Source organism: Syngnathus floridae, chromosome 7 (genome assembly GCF_059516105.1).
Source record: "Syngnathus floridae isolate MCC-2025c chromosome 7, RoL_Sflo_1.0, whole genome shotgun sequence".
NCBI lineage: Eukaryota > Metazoa > Chordata > Actinopteri > Syngnathiformes > Syngnathidae > Syngnathus > Syngnathus floridae.
The window spans coordinates 16,523,044-16,543,330 of record NC_142419.1 but is presented as its reverse complement, the minus strand read 5'-3'; the positions used below and the strand labels follow the sequence as shown (position 1 = coordinate 16,543,330).

The 20,287-nt window shown below is 42.4% G+C and overlaps 1 protein-coding gene across 2 annotated transcripts in view; it reads right to left on the bottom strand.

The window, feature by feature from the left end:
- Positions 1-692: 692 nt before the first annotated feature.
- LOC148395640 (CD166 antigen homolog A-like) overlaps positions 693-20,287 on the bottom strand; it is a 30,871-nt gene continuing 11,276 nt past the window's right edge. The window contains exons 2-16 of one of the 2 annotated variants that reach the window (XM_088381376.1): positions 8,681-8,787; positions 8,278-8,494; positions 8,033-8,097; positions 7,590-7,677; positions 6,884-7,057; positions 6,308-6,432; positions 6,082-6,214; positions 5,697-5,809; positions 5,474-5,600; positions 4,757-4,878; positions 2,998-3,130; positions 2,426-2,455; positions 1,973-2,084; positions 1,650-1,794; positions 693-1,591 (exon numbers count right to left, since the gene is read on the bottom strand). In XM_088381376.1, the coding sequence (XP_088237502.1) occupies positions 1,692-1,794; positions 1,973-2,084; positions 2,426-2,455; positions 2,998-3,130; positions 4,757-4,878; positions 5,474-5,600; positions 5,697-5,809; positions 6,082-6,214; positions 6,308-6,432; positions 6,884-7,057; positions 7,590-7,677; positions 8,033-8,097; positions 8,278-8,494; positions 8,681-8,787 (1,649 nt within the window). In that variant the 3' untranslated portion in view covers positions 693-1,591; positions 1,650-1,691. The remainder of the gene's footprint in view (positions 1,592-1,649; positions 1,795-1,972; positions 2,085-2,425; positions 2,456-2,997; positions 3,131-4,756; positions 4,879-5,473; positions 5,601-5,696; positions 5,810-6,081; positions 6,215-6,307; positions 6,433-6,883; positions 7,058-7,589; positions 7,678-8,032; positions 8,098-8,277; positions 8,495-8,680; positions 8,788-20,287) is intronic. The other variant, XM_088381378.1, reaches the window with a different exon arrangement.

The following is a 20,287-nucleotide window of genomic DNA, read 5'->3' as shown; positions in this document are numbered from 1 at the left end:
GTCTATTATTGACCACAAGGTGGCAGCAGAGATTCAAATTGGATGAAGAGCAAGACTTCACTGGACACTTTATTAGGTACATCTCTGGATAAAAAAAAGATAAAATCGTTGAATTATGACAATGTGACGCACACGCATGCGCACAAACGCACAAATACACTGCAATTAACAATTTCGCCTTTGTATGAACTGTAAAGTGTCCTTATGTGTCCAATAAAGTGCTTTAAAAACAGATGTATTGTTATTCATTCATTTGATTTGTAATTTATTTTATACATCAGCAGCAATTTCGCTGGTGATGATCATGTAAAAGATTCGTATTTTAATGATCAAGCAACTCTATATAATGATCATGTACTTCCATAGCCTTTCTTCATGTCCAATTATACTAATTGCTGATCTGAATCCAGCTACTTATAGTAGCTCCTGTACCACAAAGGACGTCACGGAGCTCAGACCTCCACAAAAGCTTAAACAGTCATAAATTGTCAGCAAAGTTTAATTGTTAAAATGGGTTTATTTATTTGAAGGAGCTGGCTAATCATTGGTGCTTTTGTGCCAGTATACAAGATCTAAGTAAGGGGGTCCCCAACATACCGGTATTAACTTAAGAAACTTATTTTTTTTAAAAATGCTGTTGAATAGCAATAACACCCCCCCCAATAAAAAAAATAAAAAAATAAAACAGTGGCCATGTTTTCCAAATGTACACTTTATTTTAAACAAAAGTACAAAAAACAAAACAGATATTTACAATACTTGCATGGCAATGTTCACTTTCTTTGGTCATTCTTCCAATTGGATGCTTTCAAATCAGAAATTAACTAAGATACGTCTCAAGTCTGCAAGCGTGGTTTCATCAACAATTCAAAACTTGGGAAAAAAAAGCTCATTTTCTTGCACAACATAAATAGTAACAGCAACAACGACAAAATAAAACTCGTACTTCACAATGGAATCGTCCCATTTTGAGATCCAGCAGTGACAACTCAAACTCAAAAATGAAGACCCGAGCGGGGGGATTCGGGAAAGTGACGTGGACATCACTCGCCGGGATCAATTAACCCGCTCGGTGGAGGCCGCCGCCACTGCACAGTACATTTGGAAAAAAAAATTATAAATGGCGCATCCTCGCCAAGACCGACATTAGTAATAACCCTTTAGTCCTTTCTCTACGCCACGAATAAACAGATGTATATACATCCTAAAAAAAAAAAAAAAAAAAAAAGCAGATGACATAACAAGACACGCTTTCCACACATCTTTACAGCAAAGGCAAAACTGGTCTAGAAGTGATTTCACTTGCAGCAACTAACCCAAAAAAGTTCCTTTCTAACAAACATGACTGCTAACAGAAGACAGAGCTACAACTGTGTATATGCGTGCGTGTGTGTCAAGTAGTGCATGTAGATCACATACAGTATCCAATTGTCTGCTTTTTTTTTTTTCCTCCAGAGTGGGATTGGATCTGTAGTCAAATTCTCCCTGAAATCAAATCCAAGCTGTCTTCATTGTAATGTACACATTTTTTTTTCTTCTTTTCTCAAGAGATGAGGTGAGGAGGAGAAACGTGCAAAGTTCCATGTTCTCACTGCAAAGGACGACAACGTAAGTCGGAATCGACACGGGGTTGCGACGACTTTGCGTACCTTTCACATTCCCAACGGATGGCAGGCGGCTCGGGCGTTTCTCTACACTTCGGCTTTTTGGCTGTTCTCCTCCACCTTCTCCTCCAGCTTTCTCTCTTCCTCGGAGGAGCCGTTCTCCTTCTCGCCGGTCTTCCAGCTGCCTTGTCTAATGAGGACGGCGCATTCGGTTAAGCTGACACCCACGGCGCTCACCGGCTTTTAAAGCCGTACACACGCAAAGATACGGTCAGCCTGTTATTCGGGCTAAAAATGCTAGCCGATATTATTCCCGAGCCTCGTAACGACAAAATCCGTATTCCATAGTGGTGGGAATTACGACTCACTTGGATTTCTTCTGGTAGATCCCGTAAGCCAGCCCAATGACCATGGCGGCGATGAGAAGTCCAACCACCACCCCGACCACCAACTTGGTTTGATCGGCGTCGTCCGATTGGTCTGCGTGACACAAAACAAACGCCGGCGTCACGCCGCTGACGGTCACGCGGCCGGTGCGGACCTTCCTGACCCCAAACAGGAAGTTGAAGCCTAAACGCGTTGGCTGGATGGACACACTGCCACTGTACGTGATTATGACTCGCTGGGGTAAATGTTAATGACAGCGATCCTGTTTATGACGTCATTTGTTCAGCCAGCGGGAAAATGGGTCATGTTTGCCAGGATGCTGGTGGCGCCGGTTCCTTCAGTGTATCAGTATTCCGCACGTATCGAATTCTTTTCATACAACATTTGCTCTCCGGCCGCTTCCACCACATGCAAAAAAGACGTCTACGACTTACCTCGTTTATCCACTCTCACCTCCTCAAATACTGAAATCAGATACGAAATGAAAATTATCGTTCAACCAAGGCAAAAATGACGTCTAAGGCTACGTTCTAGTCTACTGTCTGCATGCAGGAGTTTCGAATCGGAGAGAGGACGAGTCGAGTGGAGTCCCAGCATCCCAACACACACCCGCGCAGACATGACTCAGCGGGAAAAGAGGATACGGCAATCGTTTAGGATGAGACGGTTGGCATGCGAGTTAGTTGTGACGATGGACAAAAGTATTTTGACATACCTGAAAAAAGTCAGCACTTAATTAGGGTGGTAGAAGCCTTCGTAATTAACCACCATTACTGAACATTTACTTCCATTGTTTGTAAATGCGAAATGACCCAATACTTTTGTCCACATTGTTACATCTTTGTTTACCAGTGAAGAAAAAATAAAGCAGTTCATGAAAGTGAATGATGAGAAGTGTCATCATGTCGAGTCAGCATGCGAGCGGATTGGACAGTCGGTGGAGCGGAAGCGCCGATGAAGGCGGCTTAGCGGATGACGCCACCGGGTCGGGGTACGTCGTACTTACGAGACGACACATTGATGTCCCGCGTGTCCTCGCCAAATTCGTTGGACACGGTACAGGAGACGGTCAGGTTGACGGTGGGTACCACCGTGATTTTGTGAGTGACCTTGCCATTGACGAAGGGACTTTCATCATGCTGTGGTGGGGAAAAAAAAAATTGCCTTTTCAGAGAAGCTACTTTTTTTTATGACACCTGTTATAATAACAATAAATGTAATAATAATGAATTAAAGCACAAAGGAGAACTGACTCTTGTAACCAGGGACAAAATGGCGAGTGCTTTTAAGCACCACTAGGAGGCAATGTTCAACCAGTTTTTCGTTCAAGTGGATGCCTGCAAGCGCTGAAGCCGATCCCACCAAAAAAAAAAAAAAAAAAAAAAAACACACAAAAGAATACGCAACACCCTTTGAGTGCAGCTTGGACTAAAAGCAATGAAAATGATCCCGCGCAAATAGATTTTCAGACCAAAGCCCCTCGAGGTCACGGATGTAATTCACTCTGCCCGCGTTGGCACTTTTGTCCTGTCATTCGCCTCACAGGTACACTAAGTGAAGAAACAAAAACAAAAAAAAAAGCGGGATTTTTACTTTGTGTCAACAAGGTGATCGTGCCTGGGAGAAATTAAGCTTGTTTGTGCGTTCCAAGGGTGCACCTGCCTCGAATTGCCAGGATCGGATATGTTCACAGGTGTGACAGCTGCAGGGGGGAAAAAAACCCAAACAAAAGGCGATATGGCGCTCAACAGGAACATCCAGTGAAGATAGGAGGGTGGGGTGATGCTTTTGGAAAATCAGCTCCTTTCTTTAGGCCACGTCTCATTTATGCTCAGTTATTGAAAATAAAAAAGGGATTTGACGAGTAAAAGGAGCCCCTCCGATAGGTCCTTAATACTCTTAGAGAAGAATCGTATTGAATAAAGGTGTAGATTTAAGAAAGTTTTGTAATTAAATAAAGTTAGAATCATTCAGGACAAACGTCATTTTACGTGAAAAAGTCATGTAATTTCCATGAATCAAATTGAAATGGTAAACTTCAGATTAAATGACATGAACTGATACTATTAACTGATACAAAAAAACAACTTTTTCTATGGAAAAAAAAGCGATATTACGTCATGGGTGATGTTTCATACTTTCAACAACTGTTTTAAAAATATGAATGGACTTGGTTTTCCTGAAAAAGACTGACATTGTAAAAGCATTTTTTCCCCCATCTCATTTTGTGGCGTGAACGTTGATATGTCAGACATAAAAAAAAATACATTTTGATATGGACAGCAGGCGTCAAAGTAAATTGACAATGACGCTCTTCTGTCTCGTACGAATGATATGTTTTTAACTCAAGTATGCGTTTGATTTCTTAAAATACATCAAGTGAAACACCAGATGTCTTTACTGCTTCTAAAACTGCAAAAAAAAATAGTAAAAAAATATATCAGCGTATTTTGTCATTGTAAAAAATGTCTCGACAATCAATTCCTTTCTTCATTATTAGAAGTTACCAAATCCAAAATAGGGGAAGAGATCTATTGATCTTTGCGTAACCTTGTTAACGATGACAATGCGACTAATTGGTTTTGTCATCCCAAATTGGCGGCACAGCTGACTGCTGTGTTGTTTTTGGAGAAAAAAAAACAACAACAAAAAAACATTTATGATCACAACACTCCTTTTGCTTGTATAGTTTCCAGAGAAAAAGGAACGAATACGATTTCCCTCGTCGCCGCTGTGGCAATATGTGTGTGTGAGTGTGTACATACCGAGGTGCCATTGATGCTCCAGGAAACAGATGGCTTTGGAGAGCCTTCGGCCTCACAAATCAAGACTTTATGTTGACCATCTTCACTACGGTGTTTGGACAGCTGTTTGATGACTGGAGCGCCTGCAACAAACACCACGTTCTTGTGATGTTCCTTTTTCATTCACACACACATCCAATATAAAGTGCAGAGCTCAAAGCAATAGCCAGAAGTGTTCACTTCTTTTTTTTTTTTTTTGTTTGATGATTGAAACCGTCAACCCTCTCACTCCCGTTTCAACCCAAAAGAGTGATAATAAACTCGGCAAAGACCACTAATTAGTCAAAAGGACATCATTTGCCAAATCCTGCCAGTTTTTTTTTTTTTGTGTTAACTCTATAACTGTCAGGGACTTTGTGGAGTCTCAGCTGGTTGCCTGGCAACAGCTCCTGGACAGCTGGGCACAGAAATGCAAAGAAATCACAAAGGGTCATTTTTCTTTCCCCCCTTCATCTTTTTGTATGCAAAAAATGAGAGGGCATGCTAATTTGTGCTAATCGAAAGCAACGTTTCCTTGCCGTTTGAATAAAATATGGATTTCCTGAGGCGAAGCTACCGAGGAGACATGCTGAGCTCAGCCTGACTGATATGACAATTAAAGTATGACAAATTAGATATTTTCTCGTGAATAAGTCTTTATTGAAAATGGGCATTTCGACATACAATCTGAGTCCGTACCTTCGACAACCAGGTCGAAAGAAGCCTTCCTGCGGAGTGCCCCCATCTCCACCTCACCCTCATAGAGGCCAGAATCGGAGTACTTCAGCTTGTTAAACTTGGGCTCTTTGTCCAGCTTGACATTGTCCTGATTAGAACAAAATAGTATTTTTCATTTCAAGAGTAAACTATTCTTTGAGGCAGACGCTTTCGACAGCTCGAGTTGTTTTTTATTTTTTTATACCTTGGTCCAGGAGACTTTTGATTTGCCCGAAGAGTCGATCTGAAAAGACAGCTCCAAGGCCTCCCCGGCTGTCTTGATGACGTTCCCAGTGGGGCTTAAATTGATGTCTAGGTCTGAGGGAGACAAAGACGTGAAAGGATGGAGAAACGACGGCTCGTGTCTCTGACAAGCTCGGAGATATTTCTATTATTAACTCCACTTCTCTTGTTGCACCGCGGCTTATTAGCGGAGAATGACACAACAAAGTAGGAAGACCGAGAGATCTGAACGGTACGGGGCAAACGCGCTTCACTCTCGACAGCAACGCAAAAGGCTCTAAAAATAAAAAAATAAAAAGGAGAAAAATGACAGTAATTTTTCAGACAAACACGGCGTGATGTCTTACAATTGACTATGACGTCCTTGGAAGCCATCATGGCGGGGTTGTCAATTAGGGAGCATTGGTATTCACCGGTGGTGTCACGGGAGACATGAGCGAGGGTGTATGTATTTGTATTTTTCACCGGGATGACATCGCCCTGCAAACACACACGTACAATAGCCGCTGATTAGCTCGGGGGTGGTCCGCTGATTAACGACCACCGTGTGAGACTTTGACTCATCAGCGGTACCTTCAGGTGGAAGTTAAAGCTGGTCGGCGCCGGGTTGCCATCCGCTACGCATTTGAGGGTCACGTTGTCGCCTTCCAGCAGAGGTTCTGGGGCAATCACTTGAAGGATGATGTTCTCCGTGGAGTCTGGGAGGAAACAGTAAGCCGTGACAATGAGGCGCTCTAAAGGTGGCAAGGTAGCAAAACAAAGCATACTTGGATGGGAGTAGTTGGCCCCAAAAAATATTTTTCAAAACGTGAGGCAAAGTCTTTGACAGACTGTTAGCCTCCCTTGTGTGAAAGTGCACCCGCTTATTTGGAGGCCACAGCGAGCAAGCAGCTTCAATATTTAATGGCGCTTTTGCATTAATCCTGTTTTACCGGCTCATCCCCGCAACACTAGAGGACCAAAAAGTCACAAGTTTTTCAGATAACCCGTATAACACTGTTGGTTCGTGAAAAAGAAAGAAGAAAAAACATCTTTTCATTCAAAGGAGGTAAACACGAGTCGAAATTATTATTTCATAGTCCTGCGGTGATGAAACTCAAAGAAACATTTGCAATTTTGCATCCAAACGAAGAAAGTCGGTCAACTCACATGTGATGGTGAAAGTGAGCTCGGGTGACGTCAACTCTTTGCCAACTTGGTGCCGAGCGCTGCACGAGAACTGCGCGTCGGCGTCCTCTTTGGTCGCCGAGTACTCCAGCGTGGACGAGGTGCTGGACAGGCCGGTCGCGGGGTCAACCTGCACCGAGGCTCGGATGGAAACGCCTGCGCCGATAAACAAACGACGAGCCGTCACAAAGACGCGATCACAAATTTATAACTTCAGCCCCATGTGGAAATTCTGTTGACTCGTTTCTCTTTTGATGTACGCTACAAATAGACTTCACGAGGAACTCCAGACTAGGACGAACAGACTCCGGGGCGGTCAGTTTTCCACGCGGCATTAAACAAATGAGTCAACAATAACAGTATAATAATCTAGGTCCAAGCTAGGCTAACGTTAGCATGTGTGCTTATTTTAGTCATTGGGTATCAACAGATAGCACAAGGATGAAATATTGACCGAATAATGAACAAAAATGGTCACCAATTTGATATCAGCTCGCCGCCCTCGGACCAAGTAGCAAAAATCGACAGCGTCAAATGAGGAAAACGGTGTAGTGATCCACATAGCTGACTTTTGTGCAGCTAATGTGGGATCAATTCTCAATCGATGACTCGTTGAGATTTCACACCATTCAAGGACCTTAACGGGAGGGAAAACCAATAGCATCCTTTTTGTAAACAAAGAACGCACCGTTGCCGCCATCCACCAGAGGTTTGTTGTCCTTCAGCCATGTGACGTTGGCTGCCGGGTTGGCGTCTTTTGCGACACAAGTGGCCAGCTGTGGAACAACATGACCAAAATCCCTCAATAAAACACTTCGAAAGTCACTCAGCAAATATCAGTAAAGCCAACCCTCCCCCTCCCGCTCCTGATAACTTGAGGATATTCCACGCAATGGACCATGAAACGCCTAAAGACGTTTCTCTGGTCCTGTGGGAATTCTAATTGCAGCGGCGTGGGTTGTGCTGCTTACTAATTCATGAGCACCACTTCAAAAGGGCTCATTACTGTAGTAACATGGTCACCACTACGCCTCAAGAGAGGGGAGGGAGGTTCCCTTGATGTTTCTTAAAAAAAAAAAATGTCGGTATAAGTAACGTTTGTCACGCAGGGAATGAAAAAAAAAAAAACACCTTGGTAGGTTTGCCGATCTCCAGCTCTGGTGCCTTGTCCGAAATCTCCACTCCTGCGGGTGCCTCTGTAATACAAACCGTTATAAATATATTGATGATCCGAGTGGTATCAAAAAGTGCAGCATGCACTCCAAAAAAGTTACACAGACGGGAGATTCTTTGGATTTCTATTAGGGGGGTGGTTTTCAAAATATTCCAATTTGGAAATTCACACTGACAACTTGAACAGTGTTGACGCGACTCACTGTAGACAACCACGTTGACCGGGTACTCGTTGATATCTAAGCTGAGCACCACCATGCAGGTAAAAGTGCGCTGGTCACTCAGTTTGGCGGCAGACAGAAGCAAACTGGAGTTGGCGGCCATGTTGATGCGGTCCTTGTATTCGTCCGTGGCGAAAACGGAGACGCTTTCGGTTTTCGTTCGGACCAGCAGGTCTCCTACGCGTCCGTCCCCTTTATCCTGGAGAGGTTTTGTTGCCAAAGACATGAGGAACACACACACACAACTGTCACATTGAGGAACAGACGCACGGTTCGGTGCACCGCAAATGCACTCAGACTGGGCGTGGCTCCGGCATGATAAATGGGTGTCGGACCCGGGGTGTCAGACAGTTTTGAATCCGCTGACCTCCCCCCGCCAACTTACATATTTCCACTTTGTGATCAGAACATCTTCCGCTTTCACGGCTCCTTTGTTGCACGGAATCTCCAACGTTTGGCCGTACATGCCCGCCACCGTCTCCAGGCTGCTTGCTGTGAGGACACAAAAGGGACGGGGCATTTTTTTAAACAGATGAATAAATTATAATTAAAAAAAAAAAGATAACATATTTTTTTTGAATTAGTGATGAGCATTCAAATAAATACATGCGACTTTCTACATTTTTTAAAAATATATATTTATATCTGTGTATTTCCAAAACCAAATTTAATAATTCACACAACTTCATTTAGTGTTTGACTCAAGTGAATAGCACTTATAATTAAATAACTCCCATCAGATAGACAAAAAAAAAAAAAAACTCTTGGCCTGAATTTTCATTCACAACATCACCATGGAGACAAAGTGCTGGCAAGGAGGAGCCTTGGATTGGATGCGACGAGGGTTAAGAGGTAGAAGGCTGCAGGGAACCAGAGGCTAGCGTGGCCCAACTGATAATGAGCAGTTATTCTCGTTAACTTTTTCACGGAGACCCAGCGCGAGGACTCTGGGAGCTGTGCACACGAGTGGCTGTCAGCTATCCAGAGTGAAAGCTTGAATATGAAACAGCTCATCAGCACTTAAGTTCAATCTAAGTGGACAGAGTAGTCAGTCCCCAAACGCGTTTTGGGAGAAGAGTAATGTCCTTGCACTAAGAGGAAACTAAAGACACACTAAAGAGTGGCTGTTATTCAAAGCGTCACATCGTATTCAAGTCAAAACGACAGACGCTAAACGTTTCCGCTTCCTGTAAAGCAGCAGACTTTAAATAGATGGAAAAAAGATGAGCCGCTCTAATTTGCTTCGCAATTTCCTTCAATTTTGATGAGAAGTTTAAAAATGCATGCGAGAAATTGTTGGAATTGTTGCGATAAAGGTGTACGGTGATTAATCGATTGAAACGATGAATCGAAAAACTTGAGGTTGAAGCAAAGTGTCAAAGCTCAAAGCTTTGCTGGGATGATTTTTTTATTTTTTTTTGGACACAGTAGAATGCTCCTGCGGACACAAGCAACACTGCGTGTAGAAATAAATTGGCACGATGCCGGCCAGCCAGGAGGAAACAGTCGATAAAAGACAGAAGGTCCAAAGTATGGAATAATTTCAAAAAAGAAGATACAGCCTGTCAACACAAGGTTTAATTAATTTAATATAGCCAACTACGTTTAGTCAAAAGTCATCAATAATCAAATTAGAGCAAATTAATCGATTAATTAAAATCAATGGGAATAAAAGTAATATTTTGAGAAAATCGTAATTTCAGGAGAAGAAAATCGGAATATATGGGTCATATTTTTTTGGGGAATAATGGCATACTAGGAGAAAAAATTTAAACTTAAATAAATGAAAGTTATAGGAATAAAGTTGAAATAAAAGCAATAACTTTACCCTCATATTGACAGAATTTTTTCCCCCGCATTTTGATTATTATGATTAGCACAAGTGTCGTTGTTTCATTACTATTTTGTGACTCTTTTTTTTATAGTTTTACTTTTGTGTTCAGCAAGGTCATAATAAATCTTTTTTTACACAGACATCGAATATATCCAAAAGCGTGGCTGGCATTTTAAAATGTGATATCCTTGCTTGTTAGCGCGCTTTAGCCGTGGGAATGCATTTATTACATTTTCAGAAACCTTGCAGTGGCATTTTTCAATACAATACCTGGATTTACAAATGAGGCTTTTTGGCATTTAAACAAATGGAATAAACAAATCCATACTCAATTTAATACACTGAAAAACTGCATGGAGTCGAGTTGATCTGCAAAACCTGTCTGAGTTGACGTTTGAACAATAAGGAAGCAAACCGGGAAGAACAAAGTTAAAAAGGGCAATAAAACTGAATAGAGGGAAAGCAGCTGATTGGCTACTGGACAGAGAGGGGCGGGGCTTACGAGCTTGATAAGACATAGGTGGGAAAGCAAACAAAAGACAGGAAGGTGAGATATGCAGGTGAAAAAATTGATAAAATCAAAGAGGAAGCAACAACTCCGGGTAGATGCTACAAGGCTTTAGCCGGAGTTTCAGAGTTGAGGTTTTATTTTTGTGCCGTGCTGACGCAAATGCAACGAAATTGTCTCTCTCGTGCTTCAAGAGGGCTTTTGAAGTCCAAAGGACATCCTACGCATATGGATGCTCTGCTCAGCTGCTAGATTTTGCGCATTATCTGGATTGGGGAACTGTTTTATATACATTTTATTTCATACAAGGTCAAATTCAAGTGAAACGGGACAAGTCAGCGTGCCAAGAGGCCATTTCCACATGCTGCTGTTTTGGTTAGCAAATAAATTGGGCAAAGCGCAGATAATGCCGTTTTTTCTTCTGAAGGGGGAAAAAGACAGCATGTATTCGTCTAAAGTCGTCAAAACAAAACTGTGGCTACCGCTAATGCTAATTTGAGCACAGAGTGGAGCTTCGGAGAGGAGCCAATATCTAACCCTGAAATCGCCGGTGGAGATTAGCGGTCGACTACAATGTCCATTTCCAAATTAAAATGGCCGTTTTTTTTTTTTTATTCGAACAAAGCTGTATTCATCCACTCTGAGAACATTTAGAAAGTGAATTTAAGAAGCCGGGTTGTTATCGCCACGGATTGCATTGTTAAACAATGACAGCTAATCGCACGCTGGAGACGCCGCCGCCGCCGCCGCCTGAGATAAGGTAATCCTTCTCAACAAAAGTAGATGATCTCCGTGACTTCACTTTGACAAACAGACATGAGCAACTATCTCCAAGGCAATAACCCGAGTTGAAATCAAAGCGCATTCCTTTGTGTGTCATCAAGTGTAATTTATTAACCACATTAACCCGTTGAACCGGGGGGCGGGAATTTTCGACTCTGGTGGGAATGTTACCGAAACGGCGGGAAAGGGGTGAATCGGGTCGACAGGTGAGCGAGAGTTCCAGGAGGCGGGAACAGCGGAGATGCTTTTCATGTTCCTGATTAAGGTGGCTTGGTAACAAGCGTGAGACGGGGGTAGGGTGGTGGCTCCGAGCTCACCGAGGGAAATCAGCCGGCACACACACACTCGCAACGTCCCTCCATAGCCACTTGAAACCGACACACACACACACTCGTCATTCAGCGGCACAAGAAAGAACCAGTCCGAACTTATTAAGCACTGAAAATGAGGGTTGCGCATTGAATGGAGGTCCCGTGGCGCATGTCCACAAAGACAGGATGGCAAATAGCCTCCTTGCAGCGGTGGATCAGTGGTGAGGGGGCAGAAAGGAGCACTTCACTTGGATCGATACCACTTGGGAGAAGGTTTGCAGTTTCTAATGAAGGCTGCTTCTGATAAGGAGCCTTCAGTAATGCCTTCTTTTTGTAAATAAACTCACTAGCCTAGAGAGTGAGTGCACATTTTGTGGAGTTGGACTTGGAAGTGGTGCTGTCAATCAAATATATGGACGAGTAAAAGAAATGATTATTGGGTAACACTGAGGTAAAATGGGGAGCGCTAATTGGCTACAATTAGCAGAGGTGCTAGTTTTTCCTTGCCCTACTGGGAGTTTAAGATCAGGGGTTGGAGAATAATTGTCATTTTTTTGTATATGTGAAGCCCTTTGAGACTTGTTTGTGATTTAGGGCTATATAAATAAACTTGACTTGTTGAGTCAAGCTTGCAGAAGGAAGTTAATTAAGTTCAATTAATTTGGCCTATTTAGCTGTTTAGCCAGCTCATGTTTCAGCATTAATTTAGATTTTTTTTTTTAAAAGCAAAATAATTGATTGAAGAATTATGAGTTGGGTTGATGTTGGTCAATCAAGTCTTTGGGTAGCTTTTGGTAAAAAAAAAAACACTTTTGGTTAAAAAAAAACGTTTTAGACTTTTCCAACTGGGAAGCCCCAAATCTTTTTTTATCCGTTTTGCTGTTGTGTATTCAGCAAGGCGACGAAGCTGACCGAGCGATTCTTCACCTTCCGACATTGTATCGGACGTAGAACAGTAACAGTGTGAAATGGAATTTTCTCACTTGGGTTATGTTGAAATCACGCAGTGGTGAAAATAACCCGCTTCGGTGGAGCTCCGTGCGAAACGGGCTGTAATTAATTAGCGATTTCTCACCAAAACCATTTTTTTCGCACCTTTTTTTAATACTTTTCTTTATAGAAGTGTCGGCATGGGTCGCTGATATTTTTAACCGATAGTAATAAGATTTTGAAACGACTGGTGTGAGCAAAATTCGGAGTTGTTGTTTGACCTTGTCGACGTGCTCTGCTTGTCATAAAAGTGTAAGCGGAAAGGCAAAATTCTATTCGATTAACCGGGGGGCCGAATGTTTATCTTGATTCAAATAATTTGGGAAATTTCCGAATTTATCCATTGTCACGCAACGAGCTAAAGTCCCACAGGAAGATGTGGCATGATTTGGGAAAATGGCCGCCATCAGGGCTCTCGAAACAACCCAGTGGCTGCCATTTAATGAGCTTGTTGTGTGTAATACAGAGTTTGTACTTGGTGAAGCCATTTCGACAAACAACTCCATCCCAACTACGGCAATCACATTGCTGCAGCATTACGTCTCTTTCATGTTGCTCTGTGAAATGGGCCGGAATGTCAAATTTTCTCCGCGCTATAATTTTGCTTTTTCAAGCCATCTATAATTGCCCATCACTGTCATCACAGCATCAAGCTAATGGTATCCGGTTGCATAAAAAAAATATAACGACAAGCAGCTTGTAAGCTTTTGTGTACAGTTTATTTCACAGAAAAGGTGGAGATAATATATTGGAAAAACTTTACCCCAGGAACTTTACTTTAAAGCAGCCTTCGGGTTGGGACCGGGTCACTTTTTATTGCCGCGCCGAATGAAGAGGCTGTAAACCGTTTTATTGATTGTCAAGCAGGCACACATTTTCTTGGCAAAGGTCTTTTTGATTCACGTTGGCCTTAGTGAATTAAAGTCTTTTGTGTTCTTTATCAATCGTTTATACGTGCATGTCGATGTTATGGCCGTTTGTTGTGTATTAGCAATTAAGTTCGGGAAGCCCTGCTTTAGTCATAAGTTTCAACTAAAAACTCAATGGGATGATTGTTAATGATGGAGTGCTTCTGTTATCAAGAGCAGAGAAAAAAAAAAAAAAAAAAAAAACTCCCACATTGCGGCATGCTGGGAAGTAACCAGGTGGCAGATCGTGTGAAAACGGATTGTACAGTGTGAGGCGTCCACGCCGCTTTTCCAGCTGCACCATCTGTTTTGGGGCAGAGTGACCCGGCCTCCTAAAGATGTTGCCCCGGCTGCCATCTCCGTGACCTTCAGAAGGATCCTTTTGTGAAAAAAAGGTCCACTTGTGCGTCAAAAGATGGGAGACAAAGGGTCCATTTTATGACAACCCCCCCCCCCCCCGTTCCCACCACAAGGCCGGCCGAACTAAGTCTCACTATTCTTCGGTCTAATAAGTGAGCCACTCTCTGCCACTTCTTATCTCCGAGCTCCACGAGAAATACTGTCCAAAGCCCAACGCGTTTATTAGCTTTGTGACGAAAAACTCTGATATGGTCTGACATGGCGAACTGATGCACAGCCAAGCGATGCCAAAAAACAAAAAAAAAATATGCAAGTGATAAATTAGTCTCTCTTTCATACTTGGGGACACATTATCTTCTCCCCTGCAACTCATAATATGCACAAGATCTCCCGCTGGGTGCTCCGAACTGAAAGTGAATTCATCATTCATGCGATGGTTTGGTTTTCATGGCGAAAAAAAAAAATTCCATTCAGTCATAAAAAAATATCTACCGGCAACAGAAAAGCAGAATGTAATGGAAATCATTTTGTATGTTTACAAAACATTGCTTCATCTACTTACGTTTAAGAGTGGAGTCGCCATTTGCCTCATTTTTTTTCACTCGTTAGCATAAACTTGCAGCAGTGAACTCGCTATTGCTTCACAACAAACAGAAGTTTAGCAGACAGTGAACAATTGTCACAAGCATATATTCTTTATCCTCTGTAAAGAACGAGTACCTTTTAAATGTAATAGAGATTTATATGTCCCTATCAAAAACAGCATGTGCACCGTGAATTGCTTTTTAAGAGTTCAAGAAGTTTATGTTTTATTTCATTTCCAGAAATGAATATTCTACGATCTCCATTACTACAGTATAGGTTGTACCCGTAGCTTATTCAAATCTATTCTGTTTAGAAATGAAAAGGACACATTCAACAATCTGCTATGGAGCTGGGAGGAGAGGACTGTGAGCAAAGGAGGAATTATGTCAGTTAGGCATCATGGGTTCAAGGTCCACTGAGCATAATGCCCCCCTCATCGCCTCCCCAACCGTCACCAGGCAACGTGATTTTTTTTCTGTTTTTGAACATTGTGCTCTCTAGCCAGCAATGGCCTGGCAAAAAAAAAAAAAAAAAAAACCCAATCATGCCGTTTTTAATGCTGCGTGTCATTTGGGAAAAATAGGCCAAAAACTTTTACGAGGCAGTGAGAAAGCTTTACAAGCTTTTCATGCTTCTCTGTGCTTCATTGTAATTGAAGGCTGAATAGAGCCAGGCTATGATGAAATGGCCGGTGTGAAATAGAGTTTTTTTTCTGGGGAGACGTTTTGATGGCTCCCGCCCCCTGGGGCAAAGAAAACAATTTTCATTTGCTGCATCATGTGTGGTCACGAGACACCCGCGGCCGGTAGTAGGTGTGAATCCCGCTAATGCATGGCCCGGAATCTCACTTTGTCCGCTTCCTATAGTTGCTTTGTGTTTGCAAATGTTTCCGAGCTTCCGGTTTCTTTTTTTCCTCCGCCAAGGATGGACGAAGCCAGGACAAAGAATTATATTGTCCTCAGAGTGTTAGCATGCAATCATCAATGTCAGTTTGTGCACCACTAAAAAAAAAAAATTCTAACACTTTGGTTTACAAGTATCTCAATTTGAAAACAAATACTTTGAATTCATTGCACACTTTCCCATTGACTTTGCGTTGAAAATTCTTAACATTGTCAAGACAAAAGCTAGTTATCGCCACTACAGTGTTTTTATAAAGCAAGTAGCCGGCAGATAACCTTGGATAATGAGCATGATGTTTTGAGCAAGATGATTGACCCTTAAGGTGTATTTTTTTTTGCCCAATCCCTCTTGATGCATGCGGGTCAAAAAGGACGAGCTCCAATTAAAATCTATCCTCATCTGGAGTGAATTTTCTAAAACATTTAAAGGGGTAGTCAAGGAAAAACAATTCTTTCAAATAATATTTTCTCCGCCACCCCGTAAGTCTGAATACAATATTGATTAAGACGGCGTTCAAGGATCCATCTCATTTTGACTGAAAATGACATCACAGTTACTCAAGGCTCAGTTATCGACCAATCGCGGCTCAGCTTGCGAATGTGACCAAACTCGGAAAACAGGTGAGCCGTGGTGATTGGTCGTTACCCCTAGCAACTGTGAAGTCCTTTTCGGTCAATACCTTAAAATAATGTCAGCCTGATACCGATACTCGCCCATCCCCAATTTATATGAGCTTTTCCATTTATTGAGTTAAAATTAATAACTAGTTTGAATGTTTTTCCATTCGTGACCTCCTCTGGGAACGCCATCTCGTGTTGTTTGCTTCGACATTGGCCATTTCCTACGTTTCCCAGGATGCCAGTGGACAATCCCCGGTGCAGCAGGTGCGAGAATTTGCATCAGCTCCGCGTTGCCGAGCTCGGTCGAGCGGGGAAACAATAAGCCCGGAGGAAGAAGTGAGTCATTCTCTCCGAGCACCTCGAGAGCGCGTTGCATTATGGTCCATCGCAAAAACAGACAGTTGTGCTGTGTTGGTTTATATAATGAGGGGCGAGGTGGTAAACAATCCGTGTGTGCATGTTTCTAAAAGTTTTGCCATTTTTCACTCAGCGTGATGTGTGATTGATTTTGTTCAGGGGAACTTTTTGTAAAACACGGCACCAAATAACAACCCGGGCGTCTCGTTGTTAAGTTCACCGCCGATTCTATTCATCGGCGGAACAATCAGAATGTCCGTCTCGAAGCTAACATTCAAGCTTGGGTGCCGCACGAGAGAAACATACTCGACAAAACACAAAGAAAGGCAAGATTCTTTCACATTTATCCCTTCTGATTAGGAAGCAGGCTTGGTATTTTTTTTTATATTCATTACAGTCTCACACTGAAGGCACCCGCGGCACAATCAAAGCAGTCGATCAGGATTTAATTGAAATGGTTCCGGAAAAAGAAAAGTTTTGCTTGCAGACTTTCGCACGTTCCCACCGGCGTTTATTATATTTTTTTGTATTGTTCTGATGAGGAAGATAAAAGGCATATTACCCGAGAAAAGATGGTGATTATCACTATTTTAATGACGTGCCATAAGGTAGAGAAATTGATTTCACCAGCACCATCGTTAGTCTTTGAAATCATTTCCTACCCATACAGGACCACACAAGCATCCTCTTCAAAAAAAAAAATCATAAATTGTGTCCTCACATCGCTCTTAAAGACTCCAGCCGGCTGGAGTGGTTGAGCGCTGAGTGCACTTAGAAATCACGTCCATTATGTGGTGAATTATGTATTTGAGGGGGGTCCGGGCCATGGTGGGGGTAATCCAGACTGTCATGACTCAAAACACCCGAGCACACCTCCCATTAACGACGTGCCATTAAAGGCAACAGAAGGCCATTAACCAAGCACGGCCATTAACTCCGCCTCCTCCTTTTCCATTAAACATTCCCGATATAAGGCAAGCCAATGTTTCTGGCATTTAGTTTACATCCGCTTTTCCGGAAGCACTGACCTCAACCTTTTGTCTCAAGAGAGAGCAAATGGCCAACGTGTGTCATGAGAAAAGCGTAATAATTCACGCGTGACTCACTGCCGGGATATTACACTCTGAAAATAGACATCGTGTGGATTCAGTCATACGTGAGGTTTAAAGGTGCAAATGGGATTAACGAATAATTTGCAGCTATTAAAAAGCAACACCCGGGTCCTGCCATCCTGATTCCCACAGCAGCGCTGATAAAACTCATTATATTTCAAATGGTAACATGCGGAAATGATGTGTGACGCATTGGTGAACGCACCCCACCCCGAAAAAAAAATAAAAAAATGGGGGGGATTGTGACAGGTGAAGTCGAGTCAAATTGATTTCTAAGTGCAAGTAACCTTCGCGCTCAATTTCTGTCTTTATAAGCCGAAGCTACGGAAAATGGGACGTTGTCAGAGTTGGACACCTGACATCGGGGTTAAGATCTGACCTTATGGAGCGGAATAAATCTTGGAGCTTTATGTTTTACGGTGAGCCATGGTGAAAACTGAAATTCTTCACTATTTAGTGTCAGCAGTCATCTAGGACAAGGTTGTTTTTGAAGGATCCCCTGATAATGGCTGGAATTACTTTGTCTGTCAATCAAAATGGCCGACTGGGTTCTTTGTAAGACGAAATCTAAAATGAGGTTTCCAAATGTTTTTTGGGAGTCGCAAACATCCTAAGTGAGTTTTTCAGTACGAGTAAAACCTGAAAGCGTCAATTGATTTGGTCTATATACAAAGACGGAGCTGGAAAACAATTTCAAGTAAGTTGAGCGGAACCGTTATAAAACCCCCCCAAAACATTTAACCCACAAATACTGTTAATATATCATTCCATCGTATTTTTTCATACATTTACAAGATCCCTCGGAGGGTTTTATAAATACTGAACCCTTGATCGGAAAACACTTTCCCCCCACCCATGCGCTGTAATCTCTCAGTTCATTACCTAAAAGCAGCGATCAAAAGACGCCTATTAAAAATAAGTGTCCGTTCCTCGTGGGCAGCAGGCAACAACGTTGAGTTTTATAAGGCGCAGATAAAAGAAGCCGTACACAATTTATGAAATCCATCCACCTGCTGAAATCCATTCAATTTCCTCTCGCATGATCCTGCGAGCTTTATTGTTGCCTTGCTGCGTTTTGTTCATTAATTCTTGCCGCAGTTTATGAAAGCGCTCTCGGAGTCACATTTGGTTACCGGAGTTTAACAATAGCTCGTGTTCAAAAAAAAAAGACTTTTCTCCGGCCGTTCTTAACTCAGGGGCGCAGATAAAAAGCCATTTCAGCATTCCGTGCAGAAGAGAAGCCTTGGTTTTTTGCCACGGGCGTGTACGAGGAGAGGCACTAGAAAACGAAAACATCATTTGGCGGCTCGCCTCGTCGTTCCTTCCCTATATTGCGGGGATTTGAGTGGATCTATGGGATTTTGCTCGCCATACCGGCGGCGGAAGGCTGTCAAAGGAAGGCGAGGCTGGACTTGTTTACAAAGTCTATCGTTTAGTCGGGGTAATTAAAACTACAGCCTGAAATCACGGGGAGACGTAATCAACTCGAGGAGGGTTTTAAATTGCAGTAAAGCCGGGATCTCTTTAAGCCGAATCACATTAAGAGGCCGCCGACTGGAAATGGAGCAAGGGCTGACTACTTGTCATGACTGTATATTGATCGTCATTCCTAATCACTTTTGTTCATCACCTAAAAAGCTCCCCTTGTGCCGTAATGACACAAAAGCGGAAGAAAGTCTTAAACAGCCGATCGATGAAATCGATTCATTTTCTAGCGTGAAATGGATTTCGTCATCAATCAGTCTGGCCCGGTTTGTCTCGGAGGAACGTTCTCATCTCGATGTGTGTGTAAATTTAGAAAGAGTACGCAAACATGTACATTTCAAAGGTTTGTAAAGTGAACTTTGGTCTATTGTGTTGACCTGTATTTGTTTGAACTCTAAATAGCAGGTTTGTCGGAAAAGTTCCAGGACTGGTTTCACATACGTTCCCTTTCAAAATAAGCGTTGATGTCTTCCACGTCAAGAAAGTGCAAAAAAAAAAAATAATAATAGATATTTTTGGCAAGGATGCTCAGAATTGTCCCTGAAATTATTTGACATTAAAAGTTTCCCGACATTTTTTTTCCCCCCAAAAAACTGGCGCATTTGGTTGACTGTGCCACCTCAGCGGCCTCTCCGCTAACAATAGATTAGTTTGTCATCTCATTTTCTTCAGGCTCTTTTCCTCACCGAGACGGCGACCAAATTGTGGGTAAACAAAACAAAAAGGATCACCTCTAACTGCCGCCGCCAGTAAGATGCATGACGAGCAGAAAGGAAAAAGTCAATACGCGGCAGACAAAAAGGCATCCTTGCGACCGAGAAGCAATGCGATGAATCATATTATTTTTCAACATTAGCCAAGCTGGCGGCAACAGATTAAAGTCTCCTTCCGGGAAGACTTGACGGGTCGCCTATACGTTCCATTATCGCTATGACTATATTTTGGAGGTGACCAAACTGCTGCGGAATGTAAATGAGGTCTACCAACGAGCCCGGAGTCTATCACTTGTCTCCATGAGTCAACAACCATGCAGCCCCTTTTACTGCGTTTAAAAGCCTCATCAGTTTTTCAGTAAAAAAATAAAAAATAAAAAAAGACAGATTAATTGATTTACAGTGGACATTAATCGACACACCACTGTTCAAATGCCAGTTTTTGTGATATCAAAAAATGAGATTAACAATGAAAATATTTTAGAGTAGAACCAAGTAACTGTTGCATAAGTGTGCACACCCG